This window comes from Hibiscus syriacus, unplaced genomic scaffold, assembly GCF_006381635.1.
Source record: "Hibiscus syriacus cultivar Baekdansim isolate YM2019G1 unplaced genomic scaffold, ASM638163v2 tig00113096_pilon, whole genome shotgun sequence".
Lineage (NCBI taxonomy): Eukaryota > Viridiplantae > Streptophyta > Magnoliopsida > Malvales > Malvaceae > Hibiscus > Hibiscus syriacus.
The window spans coordinates 824,240-850,313 of record NW_024063440.1 but is presented as its reverse complement, the minus strand read 5'-3'; the positions used below and the strand labels follow the sequence as shown (position 1 = coordinate 850,313).

General features: G+C 35.8%; 1 protein-coding gene and 2 pseudogenes across 1 annotated transcript; 2 read left to right on the top strand and 1 right to left on the bottom strand.

Annotated features, from left to right (window-relative positions):
• Nucleotides 1–626: 626 nt before the first annotated feature.
• On the bottom strand, nt 627–20,586 carry LOC120185281 (annotated as a pseudogene).
• A 1,228-nt stretch (nt 20,587–21,814) lies between these two features.
• LOC120185317 lies at nt 21,815–25,596 on the top strand (the record flags this gene model as incomplete). Its single annotated transcript, XM_039189569.1, has 3 exons — nt 21,815–21,960; nt 22,033–22,181; nt 25,393–25,596. Coding segments are annotated over 3 exons (330 nt in total), but the record flags the coding sequence as incomplete, so codon positions are not given.
• On the top strand, nt 22,755–25,221 carry LOC120185316 (annotated as a pseudogene).
• Nucleotides 25,597–26,074: the final 478 nt, after the last annotated feature.

The window sequence follows — 26,074 nt, the reverse complement described above, 5'->3', positions numbered from 1 at the left end:
ACCGAAAATCTTTTTAAAAGCTTATTTTTTTTAGGTTAGACAAAGTAACATTTTAGGTTGAAATCGAAAATGTTATATTGTTAATAACATTTTCGATAATAAGCCTTAAATCTTCACAATGTAACTTTTAATTGTAACCGAAAACGCTATAAATTTGTCTAACATTTTAGGTTGAGCATTATAAAATTTTAAATTAAAAGTTACATTAAATTAACCTGAACTACACCGGTAAGGCTCCCTTTTTTCTAATTCTATTTTGGAAAAGTTTTCTTACCAAAATCTTTGAAACATCAAACTTTTATGTAAAATAAAAATCGATATCTTGCTTTTAACTGTTACCACTTTGGAAAGGAACAATTCTAATATTGATCTGTGGTTTGCTTTTGGTTTTTTTTTTCCTTATGAATTTTCTCTTTTGTTTTAGGATGAGAAGAAGGATGATTGGCAATGGAGTGGAATGGTATTTAGTATTTTACTTTAAAACTACATTTAGCATAATGCAATGCGTTAGACATTTCCTTTACTAATCAATTGAAGCATGAATTCAAGTTGAAAAAGGGAGAGGCGTTCTCAATGTAAACGTAGTGAAGTACAATATCATTTTCCTTCTTCCCCTTGTTTGAAAATCACATTGGCTTGGATGCGTTACACATTCCTGGATTTCTAATGCACCACAGTGGTTGAATTGGCTCAGCCTTCACCCCTCTGCTTACCATCCTATACCTCCACTCGTTCAACCTATCAGTTGCCTCGGCAGACCTCTTTCTCCCGGCCTCGTCGCAGTTCCCCGACCACATTGTCTCCGCCATTGCCGAAGTCCTTGGCCATAACCTTCCGTCCAAAACCGTAGGATCGGCTTGTTCCGACCACAATGCCACCTCTCCACCCAACACCAATTTGGCTTCATCTTCACTCAAACCAAAGGTTATGTCATAGTTATAAATAGTTTGCCACGTTTTAAATGGATCACACCAAGACTTTCCATCTTTTGGGTCGCGTCCTGTTGTTTGCGGATCATATAGGCTATCATTTCCCAGGAAATCTCCGTGGCCACAGTCCAAATAGTAGAATTCCGAAGAGGATACGATCGTCGGGTATCCGGTTTGAACGATCTTTTTTGTGTTGTTCGAGCCGTTGTTCCATGTCTGTAAGATGGTATGCTCCCTTGGAAGAAATGAGGAGTCTACTTTCACAACATCATCTAATAGAACATCCTCCCAATGGACCACGGTACGATTGAGCGATATAATATAAGGCAAAGTAGAGTTGATAAATTTTTCGAGGAGCTGACTGAGGGTTCCACCATTTGAAAGGAAAGATTGAATGGTTGGATCAGCTTTCCAGCATCCAGGAATTATCTCATCGGCTCCGCCGTGGTAGAATGTTTCGGGGAACAAATTGGATACATCACGAATTACGTTCTCGAGAACTTGGTAGGTTTTCTGGTTCAAGGGGTTTAGATGGCCGGTTCCTGGTTCCGCTGCAAGATGGTCAGCCATGTCACTTCCCGGCAACCAGAACATGTTTGCACGGGCAACTATTTCCTGATAGGCTTCTGCCCATGATCCTGTATGCCCTGCAATTGCAAAGTAAAATGAAATTTGTCCGGTTTTCGTCCGGGCACGAAATTTTTATTTGGTGGGAAAAAACTGATTTTGATTTTTTTTAAAAATGTTTTGGGAGTCGCCATTGACATTTTTTTAGGTTAGGTAGGTCAAATACCTAAAAACAATCTTTTAAAATAGATTTTAAGAAAACATAATTTAAAAGATAAACTGATCTGCGTATAACCAAAAATTTGTTCTTTTTAATAATAAAAAGGGATTCGTAGTCGATTACGTTTGGGGAAGGATTAGAACCCCCACAACGCCCAAAATTGATACTTTATTAATTATAAATTGACTCTATTATTAGAAATTTTTTAAAAATTTAAAAATATATTTAATTTATAATCTTGTTATTTCAAATTTATTAGTATCTTTAATAAAATCTATTAATTTATATATAAATAAGATATTTATTTATTAAGAAATATCAGAAAAGGACTTCTAGGTGCCTTAAGACAACTCTTTTCTTTGATATTAAAAAAATAAATAAATATTAATAAAATAATTTTTTTAAAAATAGATTAATATAAAATTTATAAAAAATAGGATATGTATTTATTTAAAAATATCAAAAAATGGACATCCAGTTGCTTTAAGAATGTCCTTTATTAATATCAATATATATTAAATATAAAATATCAAAAAATGGACATCCAGTTGCTTTAAGAATGTCCTTTATTAATATCAATATATATTAAAATATGATTAAAATGATTTAACATATTAAATTTATAAATAGTAATTTCATAAAATAAATATTATTTCTATATATATTTATAATACTAAATAAATATTTAATATATATATAAATATAATAATAGTAATAGTATATATAAATATATAAAAGTAATATATGATTAAACAATGTTTAAAATAAATGAAATTAAACATAATATTAAAATGTAAAAGAATAAATCTTGTAAAATAAATGAAAGTATTAAGTTTAGGAACTAATTATAATCTAATAAAATTAAATACCTAATTTGTAATTAATTATTTGAAACTACAGGGATTAGACTACTATTTTTCATTTTTAATTTAGTGACTAAATTATAATTATAATTCGATATAATTAAAACAAATTAAAACATACTTTCTGGATTAAAATATTAATTATTAAAATTAAAGGACTAAATCCTTCATTTACCTAAAATATTTATATAAACATATAAGTGACTAAATTATAAAGTAAATAAAATTAGAAGACCAAATTAAAACATTTAGAATTTGATTTCAATGACTAAAATGGTATGTTACAAAGCTAATGGACTGCAGACGGGATTTGGCCAAACGCAAAATTACGGATATACCCCTCCCTAAAACGGCATCGTTTGGGAAGGGGTATAAATTTCCCAGACGGCTGGCCCGAAGGGCCAGTATTCTCATTTCTCTTCTTTCTCTTCTCTCTCTAACTGAGAGAGAAGAAAACTCTCTCGCCTCTCTCTAGGATCCCCTCACCGGAGGGAATCCGGCGTCGATCACCGTCGCCGATCTCGCCGCCGGCCACCGTCACCGGTGGTCGAAAAACACCAAAACTTCTCAAAACGTAGATCGGACCGTCCTAAAGACGATTCTGGTGTCCTTTTTTCTTAAATAGCTACCGATCAGAGCAAATCTAGGAAAATACCTTCGGTTTGGCTTTTATAGCCATCGACGGTGTGGCTCTCGGACCGGTTAATAAGGTGGCCGCTTGGTGAGTCACCAGACATCTAGTGGTGACTCACTGTTGAGCTACGTGTGCGGCTAGAATGGCTCTTCTAGAAACTTTAACGGGGCATCGTGGCAGCGACGGAGTGACGTGGAGCGACTGAAAGTAGAAACGGCGTCGCGTGGTCCTTAGGGTATCATCACCCTAGGGTTTGTTCTAGATGCGTGTGGGTCGTTGGATATCTCAGATCCAACGACTGTGATGCTGAGTCGGTTAGGGTACTGAGATGGAAACCTTAATCTGGTTTTAGGGTTTAGTTGGGCCACCATGTATGGGTCGATGTTGGGCCTGATGTATCTAGGTTGGGCTCATAATGTATTTGGGCCTGTAATATGTAATAATATTTATTAATAATAAAATAATAATAATATTATTATTATTATTATTATAATTATTATTATATAAATAATATTCAAATGAAAAAAACGAGTATCTTCAGCTGCCCCTCTTTGCTTATTCTTGTGTTAACAAGAATAGGGCAAAGATGAAAAGATAATAAGTTTTTTTTCATTTGACTTCACTTGATTATGATGGAAATATTGAACAAATTCTTCTTTGGGATTAGTTCTTCTCATTATGAACTTTTCCACTGGGGATGACAACTCATCTCCTTCTGTGATGTAATCTAGCAAAAAGTTTGAACAAGTTTTGCTCCTTATTCTTCAGATGAGTTCTTCTTATTATGAACACTTCTGAAAAATGTTGATACTAATCTATCTCATTCTGTGATAGAATCATGCAAAAGGTTGAACAAGCTCTTCTCATTATGAACTTCTTCTTCCTTCTTCAGATGAGTTCTTCTCATTATGAACTTTCTCTGGAAAAATTGATGTTGATCTATCTCCTTCTGTGATAGAGTCATGCAAAAGGTTGAACAAGCTCTTCTCATTATGAACTTCTTCTTCCTTCTTCAGATGAGTTCTTCTCATTATGAACTTTCTCTGGAAAAATTGATGTTGATCTATCTTCTTCTGTGATAGAGTCATGCAAAAGGTTGAACAAGCTCTTCTCATTATAAACTTCTTCTTCCTTCTTCAGATGAGTTCTTCTCATTATGAACTTTCTCTGAAAAAATTGATATTGATCTATCTCCTTCTGTGATAGAGTCATGCAAAAGGTTGAACAAGCTCTTCTCATTATGAACTTCTTCTTCTTTCTTCAGATGAGTTCTTCTCATTATGAACTTTCTCTGGAAAAATTGATATTGATCTATCTCCTTCTGTGATAGAGTCATGCAAAAGGTTGAACAAGCTCTTCTCATTATGAACTTCTTCTTCCTTCTTCAGATGAGTTCTTCTCATTAAGAACTTTCTCTGGAAAAATTGATGTTGATATATCTCCTTCTGTGATAGAGTCATGCAAAAGGTTGAACAAGCTCTTCTCATTATGAACTTCTTCTTCTTTCTTCAGATTCTCTCATGAACTTTCTCTGGAAAAATTGATATTGATCTATTTCCTTCTATGATAGAGTCATGCAAAAGGTTGAACAAGCTCTTCTCATTATGAACTTCTTCTCCCTTCTTCAGATGAGTTCTTCTCATTATGAACTTCTCTGGAAAAGTTGATCCATCAAATGATGAATTTGAGCAAAAGGTTGAACAAGTTCTTCTCATTATGAACTTTCTCTTCCTTCTTCAGATAAATTCTTCTCATTATGAACTTTCTCTGGCAATGGTAATCCATTAGGTGATGGATTCAAATATTTGCTAAAATCTTTGAAGTTCCTGTCAAATATTCAACATGGATAAAATGAATGAGAATGCCCCTATTTGCAAATGTCTAGATATGATGCATGAATGTTAAGTTCATCTCAAAGTGGTGAACTGGGTCTTTCTTCAATTGTGTAGAAATCCAATAAATCTTTCCTATTCGAACTGAGAATCATCATCTTTGAAGAGTGTAGATGTAGATATGCCTGAATTTTTGCATGATGTCACAAAACCACTTGAGAATAAAACTCAATAGTATAGGCTCTTGAAAAGCACGCACTCATACAACATGTTGATTCTGATAACTACTCATCTGACTATGAAGTGATCTTTCAAGATGATTTCACAGATATTGATAGTTCTTCTGATACTGAGGAAATCCTGAATTCTGATTCTGATGAGGAGTGTAAACTGTTATACTTGACGAAAATGGGATACTCAAATGCTAAGTCTTCAATAGTCATAGAGATGTGGTCTGATTCATCAATTGTAGAGTTGACAGATTTTATATGTGCTGCTCAAATGGTTAAGGCTGCTGACGTATTTATTTCGATAAAAGATAGGAAGCCATTATGCAATGATCCCAATTACAAGAAAAGGTGAAACTTGGGCTATGATTTTCATAGAAAAAGAAGAAGTGGATGTAACTTGAAAAGAAGCTTCTTAATGAAGACAATTATGCAGTTCATCTTCCTAATCCAATGATTGGTTTTGGAGTTCTTACTGAACCAGATCTGATAACTCAAAGAATACTTCCAGAAGATATTATTGGGACTCCTTATTTCTACTATGATAACGTGGTATTTGCTCCAGTTGTATTTAGGCTAAAATGTCACGGTACTTATACGATGTAAAGCCAGAATTTGTAGATTTGAAGTAATTTTGCACTGTTGCATGGAAAAGGGGCTATATTCATAATCTACCAATTGATAACAGATTTCCTCTTGTTCTGCTTCCAAATGACTCTATGATGGACATAACTTGTTTGCTTTTCAACAGTGATTGCAAATGTCGATAAGACTAACTTTAGATTCCATGTACTTAAAAGTATTAACATAAAGTAATAGCCAGAAATATTTTGTTTGTTTTTTTTAAGATTATATTAATCTATTTACAGGATGTTTATATGAAACAAATTGAATTTAAAAAATAAATTGAATTTCAAAAAGATAAACTTGGAATAAATTATAAATATATAAAAATATATTTAAAGTCATGACAATCATAGGAATGATAAAAATTCAAATGACTCTACAAATTATTAGCACAAGTATTTCTAAATTAATCAACTTGATATAATTTAGAGCACTGAAGTAAGCTTTCGTCTGGAAGATCTCAAAGGTTGTCATAATGCTTGTAGATGTGAAGTTCCTCCCAAACTATCAAAATCTTAAGAGGGTTCAATTGCCAGATGCCTAATATCAACATGCATTTGAGCCGCCCTTTCAGGTTTTCAACTCAAATCCTTCCTTTAGTTTCAAGACGCCCTTTGCGGGTTTTCATCTTGACCCTCTTTTTATATTTTCTTCTTTTTTCTTTTTTTCTTTTTTTCTTTTTTTTCTTTTTCTCTTTTTTTTCTTTTCATTTTTCTTTTCTCTTTTTTTTTATTTCATTTTTTCTTCAAGCATAATATTTCTTGACAGAATCTGAGTTTATTGGGTTTCTTAGAACTTTTCCATCCATTTCTACCAAGATCAACGCTCCTCCGGAAAAGGCCTTTTTTACAACATATGGTCCTTCCCAATTAGGCATCCATTTCCCACGGAAATCTTTATGTATAGGCAAGATCTTTTTCAGCACTAGATCACCCTCTTGGAATTCTCTTGGATGTACTTTCTTGTCATGAGACTTCATCATCCGTTTCTGATACATCTGCCCATGGCAAATAGCTTTCAATCTCTTCTTATCAATAAGGTTCAATTTATCAAATCGGGCTTGGATCCATTCAGACTCATCCAATTTTACTTCTCTCAAAATTCAAAGTGATGGGATCTCAACTTCAATCGGCAAGAGTGCTTCCATCCCATAGACTAAAGAAAAAGGCGTTGTCCTAGTAGATGTTCGAACAGTAGTTTGGTATGCATATAAAGCAAAAGGTAACTTCTCGTGCCAATCTTTGTAAGTTTCAGTAGTCTTTGTAATGATTCTCTTGACGTTCTTATTTGCCGCTTCAACTACCAAATTCATCTTTGGACGATATGCCACTGAGTTTGCATGTTTGATCTTAAACTGTGCACAAAGTTCGGTCATCATTTTGTTGTTCAGGTTCAGAGCATTATCTGTAATGATCCTTTCTGGTAGCCCATACCAACAAATTATTTCTTTCTTTATGAATTTGCAGACTGTAGACCTCTTAATATTGGAATATGAAGCAGCTTCAACCCACTTGGTAAAATAGTAAATTGCCACAAGGATGAAACAATGTCCATTCGATGCTTTTGGTGTGATTGCCCCAATGATGTCTATTCCCCACATAGAAAATGGCCAGGGTGTTGTCATTACATATAAAGGAGATGGGGGTACATGAATCTTATATGCATATATCTAGCATTTATGATATTTCCTTGCATAATCAATGCAATCTGTGTGCATGGTAGCCTAATAATATCCATATCTCATTATTTTTCTAGCTATGGAAAGACCATTTGCATGTGTTCCACATATCCCACTATAGACTTCCTCAATGATGCTTCTGGCTTTGCTAGTATTTAAACATCTCAATAGCATTTGATCATTGCTTCTTCTATACAAAGTCTCGCCATCAAGAAAGTATCCAGCAGCCATTCTTCTCAAGGTTCTTTTATCAATTTTATATGCATTTTGTGGATAGCTTTGATATTTGATATATTGTAGGATATCATAATACCATGGTTTGCCATCTGCCTCTTCTTCTACACTGTAACAATGTGCAGGAATTTTATATACTTGCATTTTGATTGGCATCATATCAACTTTCTTAGTTGCCTGAAACATAGCAGCTAATGTAGCCAAAGCATCTGCCATTTGATTTTCCTCTCGAGAGAGATAATTGAAGGTGACTCTCTCAAATTATTTCACTAATTCGAGGGTAAAATTTCGATATTCCAGTAATTTGGGATCTTTTGTTTCCCATTCTCCTCGTAATTGATACACCACTAATGATGAATCTCCATATATCTTGAGACATTTTTTTCTTTCTATGGATGCCTTCAATCCCATGACACAAGCTTCATATTCCGCCATGTTATTGGTGCAAAAGAACTCCAATCTGCTTGTAAAAGGATAATAAATATTTTCTAGAGAAATTAACACTGCCCCGATTCCTCGTCCCAAGGCATTGGATGATCCATCAAAGTAAAGCTTCCACGATTCATCATTCGTTCTGACTTCTTCATTCATGGATATGCACAACAAATCTTCATCTGGAAAATTAAAACTCAACGACTGATAATCATCTGATACACGAATGGCCAGAAAATCAGCTATGACACTTCCTTTTATCGCTTTTTAGTTGACATATACAATATCAAACTCGGATAATAACATCTGCCATCTAGCCATTCTGCCTGTCAAAGCTGGTGATTCCATTAAGAATTTCAAAGGATCAAGTTTGGATATCAACCAAGTAGTATGATATAACATGTATTGTCTGAGTCTTCGAGTAGCCCACACCAAGGCACAACATAATTTTTTTATTGGTGGGTATCGAATTTCACAATCAGTAAATTTCTTGCTCAGATAATAAATGGCTTTTTCTTTTCTTCCAGATTCATCATGTTGTCCCAGTACACATCCCATCGAATTTTCAAAGACTGTTAAGTAGGGAATTAATGGTCTATCAGGCATTGGTGATACTAAAATGGGGCATTGGATAAATATTTCTTAATAATATCTAAAGTTTCTTGACATTCATCATTCCAGACTTCAGGATTGTTCTTTCGAAGTAACTTGAACACTAGATCACATTTGTCAGTCAATTATGAAATGAATCGAGATATATAATTTAATCTTCCCAAAAAGTCTCGAACTTCTTTTTTCGTATTGGGTGGTGGAAGATCTTGAATTGCTTTTACTTTATCTGGATCAATCTCGATTCCTTTTTTGCTGACTACAAATCCCAAGAGCTTCCCTGACATTACCCCAAAAGTGCATTTAACGGTGTTGAGCTTTAATTGATACCTTTTCAATCGTTGGAAAAGCTTTCTTAGATTTTGAATATGTTTTTCTTCGGTTCGGGATTTGGCAATCATGTCATCCACATATACTTCAATCTTTTTATGCATCATGTCATGGAATAGAGTTACAATTGCTCTCTGATAAGTTGCCCCTGCATTTTTCAATCCAAATGGCATTACTTTGTAACAGAATGTGCCCCACATGGTTATAAATGTTGTTTTTCCATGTCTTCAGGGTTCATTTTTTATCTGGTTATACCCTGAAAAGCCATCCATGAAGGAAAACCATGCATGTCCTGCCGTATTATCCACCAATTTGTCTATGTGAGGTAATGGAAAGCTATCTTTTGGACTAGCTTTGTTGAGATCTCTGTCATCCACACACATTCGAAACTTTCCCATTTTTCTTTGGTACTGGAACAATGTTGGCTACCCATTCTGGGTATTTGGCTGCTTGTAGGAAACCTGCATTAATCTGCTTCATCACTTCCTCTTTGATCTGCAACAACATTTCTGGCCTCATTTGCTTGAGCTTTTATTGAATTGGTTTATATTCTGGACTGATTGGAAGTTTGTGCATCACTATATTTGTACTCAAACCAGGCATATCTTGATAAGACCAGGCGAAGATATCTTTGAACTCTTGAAGGAGATTCATCAATTCTTGTTTTATCTGGATTGTCAGAGTAGTACCAATTTTCACCTCTTTCATTTCTTCATCTGTTCCCAGATTTACAGTCTCAATCTCTTCTTTGTGAGGTAAAATTTGTTTATCTTCTTTTTCTACCAATCTTAATAATTCAGTAGGAACATCACATTCTAGTTCATCCTCACACTCATTGATTTCCTCCAGACATATGGGCTGCTCTAAATTTATCTCTCGATTAAATTTAGGAATAAGCATGCTATTAACATTGTGACACCTACAAATTTAAGTCGGACATATTTCCGAAAGGATATAGTAAATTTATGAAATAAATGAAAAATAATGAATGTAAAAAAATGTAAAGAATGATTGCCCTTTGAGAATTTTAAAGAAAATTTCTTATATTGGATATTAGGTGAACTTAACATAATTTCCTTTACAAGATAACAAAAAGTTTTCATATTCTTGGGCTAAACATAAAGATTAGTTCTGAATGTTACTCTGTGTTAATATTAAAAACTACAGGGAGGTCTTCAGCAGTCCAATTATTGAGTGTTTCTCCAGGAAAACAAGGGCGAATCTTAGCCAAGTATTTTCCAGTCTTGTTGTCATTCATGATCATGTTGATAAATATCCTTCCATAGCTTCTTCAACTATTCTTGATCTTTTGTCAACTTTTCTTCTTTAAAGGCCTCAACAAGCTGTTGTTCTATATTAACCGTTCCTCTTGATCTGAACGTGGTCTTCAACTGCGGGAAAAACATGTGTTCCCAAGGGATTTCTTCTCCTTTCAACCTTGCCTTTCTATCTTTGCATCTTCTTTTCATCTCTTTGTTCTTTTGCTAAAAATTGGGCTTAAATCCAAGCCCAAAGCGATCTTTCTTCATCTTCATACTTACAGGAACTGAACTCCCTTGAAGATTCTTTCCCAAACCTTTCCCAGTTTTAGCTCCAATGCCTAAAGTCTGTCGTTTTGGTGCAATCAGACAATCTGGGATGTGGAATTTTGCTTCCCTCAGCAATAAAGGTTGCATTAACAAATTCCAAAGCTCGGAAAGAGCATTCGAAGGCATCATCATTGGTTTCAATATACGGAACATCACTTGTTACAGATGCAATGATTTCTTCCTTAGCTCCTACACATATTAGTTGGCCCTCAACAACAAACTTCAATTTCTGATACAATGAAGAAGGAACAGCTCCTGCAGAATGAATCCACGACCTTCCTAATAAACAATTATATCTAGGGTGGATATCCATCACCACAAAGTCAATATTGTACACGACTGGTCCGATCAACAACGGTATTTCCATTTTCCCAAGCACCTCTTTCTGAGTGCCATCAAAAGCTCGCACTACATTCTGATAACTTTTCATGTGATTTATCCACCGGCATTCTTTGAAGTGTGACCAGAGGCATCAAGTTAAGAGCGGATCCATTGTCAATCAATACTCTTGGCAAAACATGACCATGACAATGTGTGGTAATATTCAAAGCTTTTACTGACCCCATTCCGCCTTCAAGTATTTCATCATCTGTGAGCGTTATGTAATTGTCAGCGGCTATATGTCCCACAATTCTATCAAGCTTGTTGAGGGATATATCTTCAGGGATAAAGGTTTGATTAAGCATTTTCATCAAGGCATTTCTGTGTGCTTCTGAATTCATCAATAGATCAAGAATGGAAATCCGCGCTTGCTATTTATGTAGCTGTTTAACCACACTATATTCACTATGTTTTAGGAATTTCAAGAATTATTGAGCTTGTTTTTCTGTTACAAGCTCATTGAATGCTGGAGGGGATTCATCATTAAATACCTTTTGAGGTATTACCATGGCTTTTCCTTTTACTTTCACCTGTTCTGATGCATTTGATGTTTCGGGAGAGTAATATCTCCCACTTCTTGTAAAGAATCCGACTTCACTCACTGCTTCAGACGACTAATCCACACTCTATATTTTCTCTTATGCTTTTTCCAGAGAAACAGATCCTCCTACCATTGAAACATTGGTAGTATAATTCCAAGGTACCCTGCGGGTGTCCTTATATGGAAATGGTAAAGGAGTTGTGATAACCACCTTCGGCTTTGTTGGTTCAGGATTCACTGTAGATGATTTCACATTAATAATCACAGGATCACTTATTGTCTGATTAGGTTTAGAATCTTCTGATGAGCAAACATCATATTCTCTTTTCCCTGGTTCTTCTTCAAAGAATTCTATCTCTTTGTTATTCATCAATTTTTGCACCAAATCCCTAAATTCAGGACATAGTTAAATTTTGTATCCCTTCTCTTGATGATATTCTCAATAATTATTGCCTTCATTATGCTTTGGCTTGAATTCTTGTAGAATCATGCCGGATAAGGAGAGATTTGTTGAAATATCCAACCAAAAGGAGATTTAATCTGAGAAACGTCAGTTTTTGCTTTCTTTCTGTTCTCTTCCTGAATTGCGTTTATGTTTTTATCTCCATGATTTGGCAGCGGATGATTTGATGTAGTTGGTGAATTGAATTCTAACTTTCCAGTGTTGATCAAATTTTGGACCACTCTTTTGAATGCCAAACAGTTTTCAATAGAATGACCCGTAATTCCTTCATGGTAAACACAGTGTGCTTTTACATCATACCATGGAGGGAATGGTGGTTACATGGGAACCAACGGATAGGGCCGTATGACATATGCTTTTAATAGTGAATCATAGATTTCAGCATAGGGCACTGGTAAAGGTGTAAAAGACAACCTTTCACTTTCCCTTCAAGATCCTCTGGACTCTACTCGATTAGTGTTTGTTTCTTCTTTATTAACCCTTGGCTGGGTTATTGTAACACTTTTCGAAGAATCCTTGTTGTAAGAGTTTGCATTGTTGACTTCGTTCTCTTTTTTTCGGTACATAGGTCTTTTGGAACTAGACCCCTCATTTGATTCAATTTTGCCACTTTTCAAGACATTTTCAATGAGTTCTCCAGAAATGACCAAATATGCAAAATTTCTGGTTGCATTCCCCATTAGATGACTTAAATAAGGAGCCTTTAACGTATGGATGAACATTATTGTGGCCTCTTTTTCTGATAGAGGTGGCTGAACTTGGGCTGCTGTGTCACGCCATCTCTGAGCATACTGTCTGAATGTTTCGTTATTCTTTTTCTCTAAATTTTGGAGAGTCCATCTATCAGGGACCATATCTATCACATGGCGATACTGCTCTAGGAATGCCTTTGCCAGATCTTTCCAGGATCTAATATTGACTTTGGTTAGTTGAGTATACCATTTTAAGGCTGGTCCTGTCAAGCTATCTTGAAAGCGGTGAATTAACAATTTCTCGTCTTTCACATGACCTATCATTCTATGGCAAAACATGGTAATATGGGACGAAGGGCATGTAGTACCGTCATATCTATCAAATTTAGGAACTTTGAACTTAATGGGGAGGATTAGGTCTGGAACCAAACTCAACTCGCTAGCGTCAAACCCATAGAATGATTCAGTTATTTCTACTGATTTCATGCATTCCTCTAAGCTCCTGATCTGTCTGGCCAATTCTTCATTTACTTTTTCTTTCTCATTCAGCTCATTCAAATCTGGGATTAGATGCTCAGCATTAAAATCCCCTATTTTCACATCTGATATAAGTGGATTTTTGCTTGAAGATGCAGGATCCACTTGTTGATTTTCATGTGGTTTGGCCTCTTGAAGTGTTGATATGCGGGCATGGATTTGTATAGGTGTAGTACCAGAGTGATAAATTGGTTCCGGTGGGAAACCTAGAGGATACATAGGTTCTTGGTCGAAAGATACAGGATTTTCATGAATTTTTCCAATGGTAGCCTGCTTTTTGAGCATGTCTTCTATTTTCTGCATCATGATGTCTTGTGAGTTTGCAATACTAGTTTCAATTTTCTCTAGCTTCATTCTCATCTCTGCTTGTTCTTTGTTATGTTATTCCTCAATACGTTATATTTTATCCTCCATGATTTTCTTAGTAGCTTGTCTAGTACCGTAGTGATGTTGTATTTCTCGTTTGGCCAGAATAACTGCGATTGAAAATTCTTTTGATATTATTTTTTCAAATTTTAATTAATTAATGTTTATCTTAATGTAAAATAAAAATTATACATAAAGAAAATAATGCAATGAATAATGAATGTATGCAAAAGGTATTGATCCCAAAAAGTTAACTGTCATAGAACAACTTCCATCGGCATACAAAAGTTTCTTTATAATAGTTCATAATTACATATACGGCATAGCTTTCTTATTAAGCTCTATTATTTCTTTCATCAGCCATGACATCTTCTTTCCATATTTGGAAACTGGATCAACGTGATGCTCAATTATTTTTGCTTCAACAGCTAGTTCCCCAACATATCTAGCAACTTCTCTCATTTGTATCATGACCTCAAATACCATATTGCTTCTTTCTTCACTTCTTTCTACATAGAAATCAGTCGATTTTTGCCATTGTTCATTAGTTCCCTCGAGAGTCTACTCTAACTCAGTGATTCTGACTTGACAACTGTGCAGAGTTTTTTTCAAGATCTCTAATACGTCTTCGTAGTGAAGCATTCTCCTCATAACTTTCTTTAAGATCACTAGGTCCTAGACGAATCTTTTCTTGAAATAATGACTCTTCAAGTTGCAAAATGTAAGCATTAAACTTCTGAGTTTTTGTTTCTAGACTGATCCAAATCTTCTTCAAGTTTTGTTCGTGCTTCTTACGTCCTTTGACTAAGCTTCTGGATTTGAACATTCTTGTTTCTGCATCTTTGCATCCAATTTCTAGCAACTTCTTGCTCTACTTCAAGTCTGGTGTTAAAATTCTTTTTCTCCAATTCCCATTTTTCTTTTTCAACATCGAACTCTTCAATCCTTTGGCCCCTGATTTCAAGTTCGGCAATCAGATTGTTCATTTCAGATTCAAATCCCTTGAACATGGTATTTTTCTCACCTTCAAATTTCTCAAGCATGTCGTTCTTTATCTCTTCTAATTCTTTGGCTTGATCCATTTCTCTCTGCATTTCATTCATGATCTCACGGCTTTCAGCTTTGTGCTTTATAATTTGCTCCCTTCTGTCAACCTCAAAATCATCCATTTTCTGCTTTCCTTTCTCAAGGTTTTTGAGTAGACGTCTATTCTTTCCTTTCAAATCTTCAACTCGACTTTTCTCAATGTTCAATTCTTTGGTCATCTGTACTAATGATCTGCTCGGTCCTGATGCTTTCCGGGATTTATATAGCTCATGGTAATTTTTCTTTAACGTTCTGAATTCACCATTAACTTTTTCTTTGTTTTCTCTCAGCATTGCACATTGTGCTGAATGAAAGTTAACGTCAAAACCCAACATAGCTTTATCTCGTCTCATTTGCTCTAATTCTTTCGACCAACATTCTCTTTCTGCTTCAAACTCAGCACTCAACTCAGCTCTCAGGATTTCAATCTCTGATGGAACCACCTTAATGCGATCTTCCATAGAGATATCCTCATTTTGGTCTGGTAGAGGAATATTTTCATTTTTCCTGACAGATCTCCATTCCTCATAATCGGGAGTTAACATTTCTTTTGTTTCTTTAGCTCGAATACAAAAAGTTTTTTTTCCAAGCTGTAAAGGCCTCCATGATATTTCTTTTATAATTTTTGCTGTGGACTGCGAACTCAGACGAATGTAATCCAACAGTGACAGGAACAAATTGACGACCTTCATACTGCCTTATGACAAGAAGTGGTGCATATCCAATTCCTCCCCACAATCCGAGCAACATCACCCAGTTGTAATCACCACATTTGTAAAATAATTCCCTTTGGATTTGCCACGGGGCTCGCCAAACAATGTCATCGCTTTGCAGATTTCCAAAGGCATTAATCCACATATCTTTCGTAATTTCTTTCGGCCATTCTTGCTCTAAAAATTCTTTCAATGGTGAGTAGTCCGTATTAAAGCGCCAGTATGAAACCTTTTCTGTCCTCCAAAAATGGCTACGGATCCAAACATATAACAATTGGGCACATCCTGAGAATCGTCCACCTCTTAGCTTTCTACAAGCGTTTAACGATATGAAAGTCTCTGTTAGAATTGTACAAGCAGGATTAACCCTTTTTGGTAGCTGCTCAAACAAATCTACTACTGCAGCTTCAATATATCCCAATACTTTTGGGAAGATGACCATACCATACATACCCAGAGCAAAGAGATCGAATCGTACTTTATCATCTGGATGACTTTGAATAAGTTCTTTAATGTTGGTCCAAGAAATGCCTTCGCTTTCGCCCTTTTGTTTTGTACGTGATACCACCCATTCCTCTCGTCCTCCGGCAATCTTTGCTAATTTAACTCGAAAAGGTTGAGTTTTAATTGACCTTGAATAAATTCGATTCTCCAAAGCCCCTTCTATATGTAGCAAAGTTGTGTATTCTTCAATAGTATGAACCAAGTCCTCCTTATTGAGAGTGAAGAAATTGTACCCTAGATTCCAGAATTGAATTAGGGCTCGAAGTAAGTCATCATCAACTTCGACATAGAGCAAATATGGGATGTCCTCGTAAGTCTGATAAAACTGCAACTTTTTGTTTGAGTCCCAACTCTCCCAAATGCCTCGCAAATCTTGCATATCATTTCTTTTTAGCGAAACTGGAGCATAACTGGCTAACTCAGATACATAGTCATCTTGCAGACTGTCTCCCCCTTGCCTTTGTAAGTTCTCAGCCCACTGTCTTACTTCTGAGTTTGGAACTATTTGATTTGAACACTTTTTATCCATAGATGAAGGTTTTCCAATGAGACGATTAACACGAAGATCAATACCTTTAATCATGTATGATGCTATGCAAAAATAACAGAACACATAAAAATAAATGAATTAGTTCATATAATAAATAAGTAAAAATTAATTTAATAACATCTATCCAAATATTTCTAATTAAACATGCTTTCTTCATAGCATACTTAAAATAATTTAAATTTACATGCAATTTATTCATCAAGAAAATAAATAAATAAATAAATAAATTGAAAGGAAAAAGTTATAAATCATTTCTCCTTTGTGTATACCTATTTTGGATAAAATTTCGGCATGGCTTCAGATCGGAAGAGTTTCTAAGGTTTACTATATGTAGAGTTTTAGTTCTAAGAGTAAGAGTACCCGAATTGTCCTTGTTAGTGCCCCCTTGGGCTGCTAACCCTCAATCCTAATCCATCACAGACTAAAGTGGATCGAGTTTAATTCGAGGGGATACACTTCTCTATGCCTAACACGGAGAATAAATTTCCACGAAGACATAGAGCATATGAACCCCGAAAGCTATTTGCTAGGTCTGACACGGAGAATAAATTCTCACGAAGACGTCGCTTTCACTCCCACTTAAAAGGGACAAGCTTGATTAAAAAGCTTATGTTATGCAATGCATGTGTTGTGTGTGAGGAGAAATGTTCAAACCTCTGACAGACAATAAAATTTAATACATGAAAAATAATATAAAACATTAATAAAATAATATATATAAATATTATAAAAATAATAATCATATAAAAATTTTAAAAAGAAAGAAACATAAATTAAATATATGAATTTTTAATTTCTAATTAATAGAGACAATTTGTAATTGATTTTAAAGTTTGACCGGTCCCCAGTGGAGTCGCCAAGCTGTCGTAACCGGTTTTCGTCCAGGCACGAAATTTTTACTTGGTGGGGAAAAACTGATTTTGAAATGTTTTGGGAGTCGCCATTGACCTTTTTTTTGGGTTAGGTAGGTCAAATACCTAAAAACAATCTTTTAAAATAGTTTTTAAGAAAACATAATTTAAAAGATAAACTGATATGCGTATAACCAAAAATTTGTTCTTTTTAATAATAAAAAGGGATTCGTAGTCGATTACGTTTGGGGAAGGATTAGCACCCCACAATGCCCAAAATTGATACTTTATTAATTATAAATTGTCTCTATTATTAGAATTTTTTTTAAAAATTTAAAAATATATTTAATTTATAATCTGTTTATTTCAAATTTATTAGCATCTTTAATAAAATCTATTAATTTATATATAAATAAGATATTTATTTATTAAGAAATATCAGAAAAGGACTTCTAGGTGCCTTAAGACGGCTCTTTTCTTTGATATTAAAAAAATAAATAAATATTAATAAAAATTTTTTTAAAAAAAATAGATTAATATGTAATTTATAAAAAATAGGATATGTATTTATTTAAAAATATTAGAAAATGGACATCCAGTTTCTTTAAGACTGTCCTTTATTAATATCAATATATATTAAAATATGATTAAAATGATTTAACATATTAAATTTATAAATAGTAATTTCATAAAATAAATATTATTTCTATATATATTTATAATACTAAATAATATTATTTATATATAAATAATAATAATAATAGTAATAGTAATGATATATATAAATATATAAAAGTAATATATGATTAAACAATGTTTAAAATAAATGAAATTAAAACATAATATTAAAATGTAAAAAGTAATAAATCTTGTAAAATAAATGAAAGTATTAAGTTTAGGAACTAAATTATAATCTAATAAAATTAAATACCTAATTTGTAATTAATTATTTGAAACTACAGGGATTAGACATGCTATTTTTTATTTATTTAATTTAGTGACTAAATTATAATTATATTAAATTTGAATATTAAATTAAAACAAATTAAAACATACTTTCTGGATTAAAATATTAATTATTAAAATTAAAGGACTAAATCCATCATTTACCTAAAATATTTATATAAACATATAAGTGACTAAATTATAAAGTAAATAAAATTAGAAGACTAAATTAAAACGTTTAGAATTTGATTTCAGTGACTAAAATAGAATGTTACAAAGCTAATGGACTGCAGACGGGATTTGGCCAAACGCGAAATTATGGATATACCCCTCCCCAAAACGGCATCGTTTGGGAAGGGGTATAAATTCCCCAGACGGCTGGCCCGAAGGGCCAATATTCTCATTTCTCTTCTTTCTCTTCTCTCTCTAACTGAGAGAAAAGAAAACTCTCTAGTCTCTCTCTAGGATTCCCTCACCGGAGGGAATCTGGCGTCGATCACCATCGCTGATCTCGTCGCCGGCCACCGTCGTCGATCTCGCCGCCGGTCACCGTCACCGATCTCGCCGCTGGCCACCGTCACCGGTGGTCGAAAAACACCAAAACTTCTCAAAACGTAGATCGGACCGTCCTAAAGACGATTCCTTCAGTTTTCGAAGGTTTTTGATGACGTTTCGAGACTGGTATGAACTCCGGTGAAGGCGTGGCTTCCTCGGTAAGTATCTCTCCGTCTTTTCCTTGCTATTCGTGGTTGCTGGGTTGCTTTCTTTTCTATTTGTGTGTTCTCCTCTGCCGTGTGTCCTTCTGTTTTCAGGTGGTCGATGGCTTTTATAGCCATCGACGGTGTGGCTCTCGGACCGGTTAATAAGGTGGCCGCTTGGTGAGTCACCAGACTTCTAGTGGTGACTCACTGTTGAGCTACGTGTGCGGCTGGAAGAGCTCTTCTAGCTTCTAGTGGTGACTCACTGTTGAGCTACGTGTGCGGCTGGAAGAGCTCTTCTAGAAACTTTGACGGGGCATCGTGGCAGCGGCGGAGCGACTGGAAGTAGAAACGGCGCCGCATGGTCCCTAGGGTATCATCACCCTAGGGTTTGTTCTGGATGCGTGTGGGCCGTTGGATCTGTGATGTTGAGGCGGCTAGGGTACTGAGATGGAAACCCTAATCTGGTTTTAGGGTTTAACTAGGCTACCATGTCTGGGTCGATGTTGGGCCTGATGTATCTGGGTTGGGCTCGTAATGTATTTGGGCTTGTAATATGTAATAATATTTATTAATAATAAAATAATAATAATAATAATAATTATAATAATAATAATTATATAAATAATATTCAAATGAAAAAAACGAGTGTTTTCAAAATTTATCATCTAATTTCATTTGTTTTGCACTGTAATAAGAAGTTTACCTGGCGAGTCAATCTCTGGTAGGATCCTGACCCCATGTTCCAAGCCAAACTGAACAATCTTAGCCACATCCGAGGGAGAATAGATCATGTCAGGACCATAGGATCCCTTGGCGGCGAGCTCCGGTTCCGAAGGCACCATTAGAGGAAACGAATGCGAATCGGTAACAAGCCAATGGAATACATTAAGCTTGTTAGCACCCATTGCCTCAATAGTCCTTAATATGTCTTCCACCTCATAATTATTCCTTGATGTATCTAACGTGACTCCCCTGTGTGAAAACAAGGGAGCATCCCATATGTACAAGCCGACGGGGATAGCTGAAGGATCGCCCCATATCAACTGCGAAAACGTCTCCAAACCCCCTCATTGCGCCCCATGCTGTCTCGGCAGTCAAATAGGCTGTTTCACCTACTTCGGAAGTGGAGAGGGAGTAGGTCTCATTGACCCTGTGTTGGAGGGGCACAACGAGATCGGTTATATCGATGGACAGAGTTTGCAACGGAGTGGCCGAGGTGGAAACGTTGACGGAAGGGGTGATGAGGGGATGGTAGTGCTCAGTCCGGATGAGGCCGAGGTAGCGGGTGATGGCCGGTGCAAGGTGTTGATGGTAAGGAGAATCAATGGTGAAGTTTGCAGAAAGGAATCTGGCTAGTGGTTTTGGCCACGAAACCAGCCTTGGTTTAGGCCAAACATTTACTGCAGATTTCAGGGACAAGGTAGGGGGTAGAAAAATCAATGTTAGGCAGATTATGATGGCAAATTTTGAGATACAAGTTCCATTTCAATTGCTTTTTTTTATAAAAAAAAAATCTGTTTATGATTTGCTGTGCAAATCATTCTTTATAGTACTGCTACTCCATTTTCTTGCCATTTGGAGTTTTGTATTTGACTTGTCTGATGCCAAAGACTTTTACTTTTCTATTGTCTTTGTGTCACTGACTATGGAAAAGAAGCAGTAAAGACATTTTTGAAAGCACAGCTCTAGTCATTATCAAGGAAAACCCAGTTGTAATGCTTCAATTTTGTTGTATTCAGTGAAAATTTAAGGCCCCTTAATTGCATGAACTCATCCCAGATTCGTTAACCCTTTATTGATTTGATTTGATTTCCTAATTTACTGATTTATTGAATATATTTTTTTAAAATATTAATACTTCACTTCAGTTATTTAGCTTTTCCATATCAACAGAATGCATGCCATGCCGGCTTTGCCAATTGTCAATGGTGAATGGAATCTCATGGCCGGCATGTCAACAGAATACAGTATAGTGCCAATACAGTATAGTGTAATTAACATAACAAAGCTATAGAATAATCTTATGCAAAAGTTGGGTGAATAAATCTGTAAATACAAATATATATATATAAACCATTCGTTTGGTGTATGATGCAGACAAGTCAGATAACAATGGATATTTAAGTTGTGACCATCCATTTGGCAAACAACAATGGGGATCTTGACAAAAACATATTGGGGTTTAACTGAAATTTCTATAAAAAAATTTTTGAGATTTAATGAGATTTTTCTAAAAGAAATTAGGGTTTTAATTAAAAGTTTCAATTTTTTTTAGATAAAATGTTCAAAAACTTTTGGATTTAATTATTCTAGAGTCTAATTAAAAGTTTAAAAATTGTAAAGGAGTTGGAACATATTTTTTGAATTTTTGGGATCTTGTTGTCGTTACCATCCGCCTCTGCAACAACTCAATTTATCTTTTTAGACAACTCATTAAACGATCTTAATGGTAAAAAAGAGGGTTATTCTCCTTTAAGATCTTAAGTTAATTAATTAAAAATATTCTGAACAGATCTTACTAATCAGAAAAAAAATCCATCTTTTTGGAAAATTCATGGATTCATTAAACAACAAAATTGGGTTTTGATTTCTCAGGTTGAAGAAGAAGATTTTGCAGAAATTGGGCCATTTGATAAAACTTTGGGTCCGGCCCTCTTTTAATTTTAAACCCTAAAAACCTGTAAATACAAACAAATGAGGAACGAGCCTGTAATTGAAATTCAACGCAGTCTACTCCTTTTCACTTTATCATCCCTCTTCTCCATTCATTTCCTCTGTTTTCCGCTGCCATTCAGCAAAGATTATTCGATCTAGAGAGCCTGCTAGTAGGCTCAACGCCGTATTCCTCACTAAATTCAGGTGCTTTTTTTTCGAAGATTATTGCTTGCTTCGTTTTTACCAATTGGAATTTTGTGTTGTTTTGTTTTATAGATTTCATCAGTTTCACGAGATGGCAGCAGAGGGAGGCAAGAGCTTTGCAAGGAGAGACAAACTGCTTGAAATCGAGTCGAAGGTTAGAGTTTGGTGGGATGAGAAAGATGTTTTCAAGGCAGAACCCGGCGAGAAGCCGCCTCAACCAGGTGAAAAATTCTTCGGGAACTTTCCTTTTCCTACCGAATGAAGGTGCCAATGTGATGCCTGATAAGTTTAAAGGAAAAAAATCTAAAGCAGCTTCTAAGTCCAGTAGACAGATGTTTCAGTGGGAAATTATGAGGAGTTTTGGACTTTCGAATAGTGCGATATCGAAGTTTCAGAACCCATATGAGTGGCTGAAATTCTTCCCGCCATTGGCTGTTGAAGATCTTAAGGCATTTGGCCTAGGATGTGATTGGAGAAGGTCCTTTGTGACTACGGATATGAATCCATTTTTCGATTCTTTTGTTAAGTGGCAGATGAGGAAGTTGAAATTGATGGGTAAGATTGTTAAAGATATGAGGTATACTATATATTCTCCCTTGGACGGTCAGCTTAAAGATATGAGGTATACTATATATTCTCCCTTGGACGGTCAGCCTTGTGCCGATCATGATAAGGCAACTGGTGAAGGAGTTCAGCCTCAAGAGTACTATTATTAAAATGGAAGTGGTGCCACCTTTTCCTGCCAAAATGGGTGTTTTGGAAGGGAAAAACGTCCCTTGGACGGTCAGCCTTGTGCCGATCATGATAGGCACTGGTGAAGGAGTTCAGCCTCAAGAGTACTATTATTAAAATGGAAGTGGTGCCACCTTTTCCTGCCAAAATGGGTGTTTTGGAAGGGAAAAACGTGTTCTTGGCTGCTGCAACATTGAGGCCTGAGACAATGTATGGGCAAACAAACTGCTGGGTGTTGCCTGACGGGAAATATGGAGCCTTTGAAATCAATGACACTGAGGTATTTATTCTGACTGAGAGAGCAGCACTCAACCTTGCTTACCAGAAGCTTTCCCGTGTCCCTGAAAAGCCTACTTGCTTGGTTGAGCTGACTGGATATGATCTGATTGGTCTTGCTGTGAGGTCTCCTCTCTCATTTAATGAGATCATATATGCTCTTCCAATGCTTACTATTCTAACAGACAAAGGTACCGGAATTGTCACCAGTGTTCCTAGTGACGCTCCTGATGATTATATGGCCTTACATGATTTGAAAGCAAAACCTGCTTTTCGGGCAAAGTTTGGGGTGAAAGATGAGTGGGTGTTACCATTTGAGATTGTTCCCATCATTGACATTCCTGAATTTGGAGACAAAGCTGCTGAGAAAGTTTGTCTGGATCTTAAAATCAAAAGTCAGAATGAGAAAGACAAGCTTGCTGAGGCAAAGAAGTTGGTGTACTTGAGAGGTTTTACTGAGGGAATGATGACTGTTGGAGAGTATGCTGGAAGAAAAGTACAGGAAGCGAAGCCACTGATAAGGACCAAACTGATTGAGACGGGCCAAGCAATAATTTATAGTGAGCCTGAAAAGGTCATCTCAAGGTCTGGAGATGAATGTGTTGTGGCTCTAACTGATCAGTGGTATATCACATATGGGGAACCAGAATGGAAAAAATTGTCTGATGTGTGCTTATCCAACATGAACCTATACTCTGATGAGGCAAGGCATGGTTTTGAGCATACTTTAGGATGGCTGAACCAATGGGCTTGCTCACGATCCTTTGGCCTTGGGATGAAGAATTCCTTGTTGAGTCATTATCTGACTCAACCATTTACATGGCTTATTACACAGTTGCTCATCTCTTACAAAATGGGGACATGTATGGAAAAAGTGCTGATCTACTTAAACCCGCCCAGATGACTGACGAGGTCTGGGAATTTCTCTTCTGTGGTGGTCCTCATCCCAAATCATCAGATATCCCATCCTCTATTCTTAATAAGATGAAGCAGGAATTTGAATACTGGTACCCATTTGATCTTAGAGTGTCTGGAAAAGACCTTATCCAGAACCATTTGACATTTTGTATCTACAACCACACAGCAATCATGTCCAAGGATCACTGGCCTCGTGGATTCATGTGCAATGGACACATTATGCTCAATTCAGAGAAGATGTCCAAGTCTACTGGAAATTTCAGGACACTGCGTCAGGCAATTGAAGAATTCTCTGCCGATGCTACAAGGTTCTCTTTGGCTGATGCAGGGGATGGTGTAGATGATGCGAACTTTGTATTTGAGACGGCCAATACTGCAATCTTACGTCTTACAAAAGAGATCGCATGGATGGAAGAGATTCTGGCTGCAGAATCATCGTTGAGGACAGGTCCCCCATCTACCTATGCTGATCGGGTGTTTGAAAATGAGATAAACATCGCTGTTAATGACTGAGAAGAATTATCAAGATTACATGTTTCGAGAGGCTCTCAAAACTGGCTTTTATGATCTTCAAACTGCAAGGGACGAGTATAGATTCTCTTGTGGCAGTGGGGGCATGAACCGTGACCTTGTATGGCGTTTTATGGATGTGGAGACCAGGCTTATCACTCCATTCTGCCCTCACTATGCGGAGTTTGGTTGGAGAGAACTTCTGAAGAAGGATGGCTTTGTGGTAAAAGCAGGTTGGCCCACTGCAGACTCTCCAGATCTAAAACTCAAGAAAGCCAATAAGTATTTGCAGGATTCCATTGTGTTGATGAGAAAGTTGCTCAATAAGCAGATTTTGGGCTCAAAGAAACCTAATAAGAAAGGGGCTCCAGTTACAGCACTATCTGAGGACAAGTTAAAGGGCCTAATCTTTGTGAATGAGCAATTTGATGGATGGCAAGCAGAGTGTTTGCAGATTCTTCAAAGCAAATTTGACAGTAATACCAAGACTTTTGCATCCGATGGGGAGATAATGAAAGCATTACAAGAGAGCACTGTTGGTGTGGCAGCAGACTTCAAAAGAACCCAGAAACTATGTATGCCATTCTTGAGATTTAAGAAGGATGAGGCTATTAAAATTGGTGCCGAAGCCCTGGATTTGAAGCTTCCCTTTGGAGAGATTGAGGTCCTGAATGAGAACTTGGACTTGATCAAAAGACGACTTGGTCTGGAAGAGGTAGAAGTACTGTCGTTCGCTGACCCTGAGCTGATGCTCTAAAGCTGCTCCTCCCCCTAAGGAAATGCCCAGCACCTGGAAATCCAACTGCCATCTTCTTGCCAAGGTGAAGGAACTTTGTTATTTTTGTATGCAATGCTTTCTTATTAGACAATGTGGTAATAGATGGTCTAAATTTGTGTTTTCTTAAGTTACGTGTTTCTCTGCATCTAAGTTGTGTTGTTGGATTCTTAATCGTGAATGGTCACTTGAATGAAAATGGAGTTTATTGCTGCATGCAGGTAAACAAATGTGTTCCAGAGATGTTGCATCATAAGGCTCTCAAGCAGCACTTTCCTCATTGAAGTTGAAACGATTTCGTGCTATCTGGGTCAGATGGGTTGTAATTCCAGTTTGCATATCATTTTTACTGAACTATGTATTTGTCCCATTTCATCTTTTTGTGGCTTTGAAAGTAAGTTTTGTTCTTTTAAGCTTTATTTATTGATTTTTGTTTTCCTTCTAAATTCCATCCTTATTCGCCTTGCTGTTACAATGATGGTGTCACCCTATCTTTTGGATTTTGGGAGCTCAAAGTTGAAGCTAGCTTTGGATATGATCAAAATATGAAATAAGGCACTAGTTAGTAATAAACTAATTTTATTGAACAATTATTATTTGTTCATGTGATTTAATTTGAATGAGGGTAATTATTTCATGGACTGATGATTGGTTTTTATTGATTTTTTTTCATAAGCATAATTTTAATGTTATCGTGTCCTATTTGATTATTCTAAACTTTAGTTCTAAATCTTAATGGTACGTATGGTAACATTATAATCTTTAACCGAACTTTTTCTGAAAATCATTAATCTAATGGAACAAATTAATTTGAAAAAAAAATGATTTTGCATTTAATATTTTTTGTTAATTCAATTAATTAATTGGTTTTGAATCGAATTAATTGTTAATTGAATATTGAAA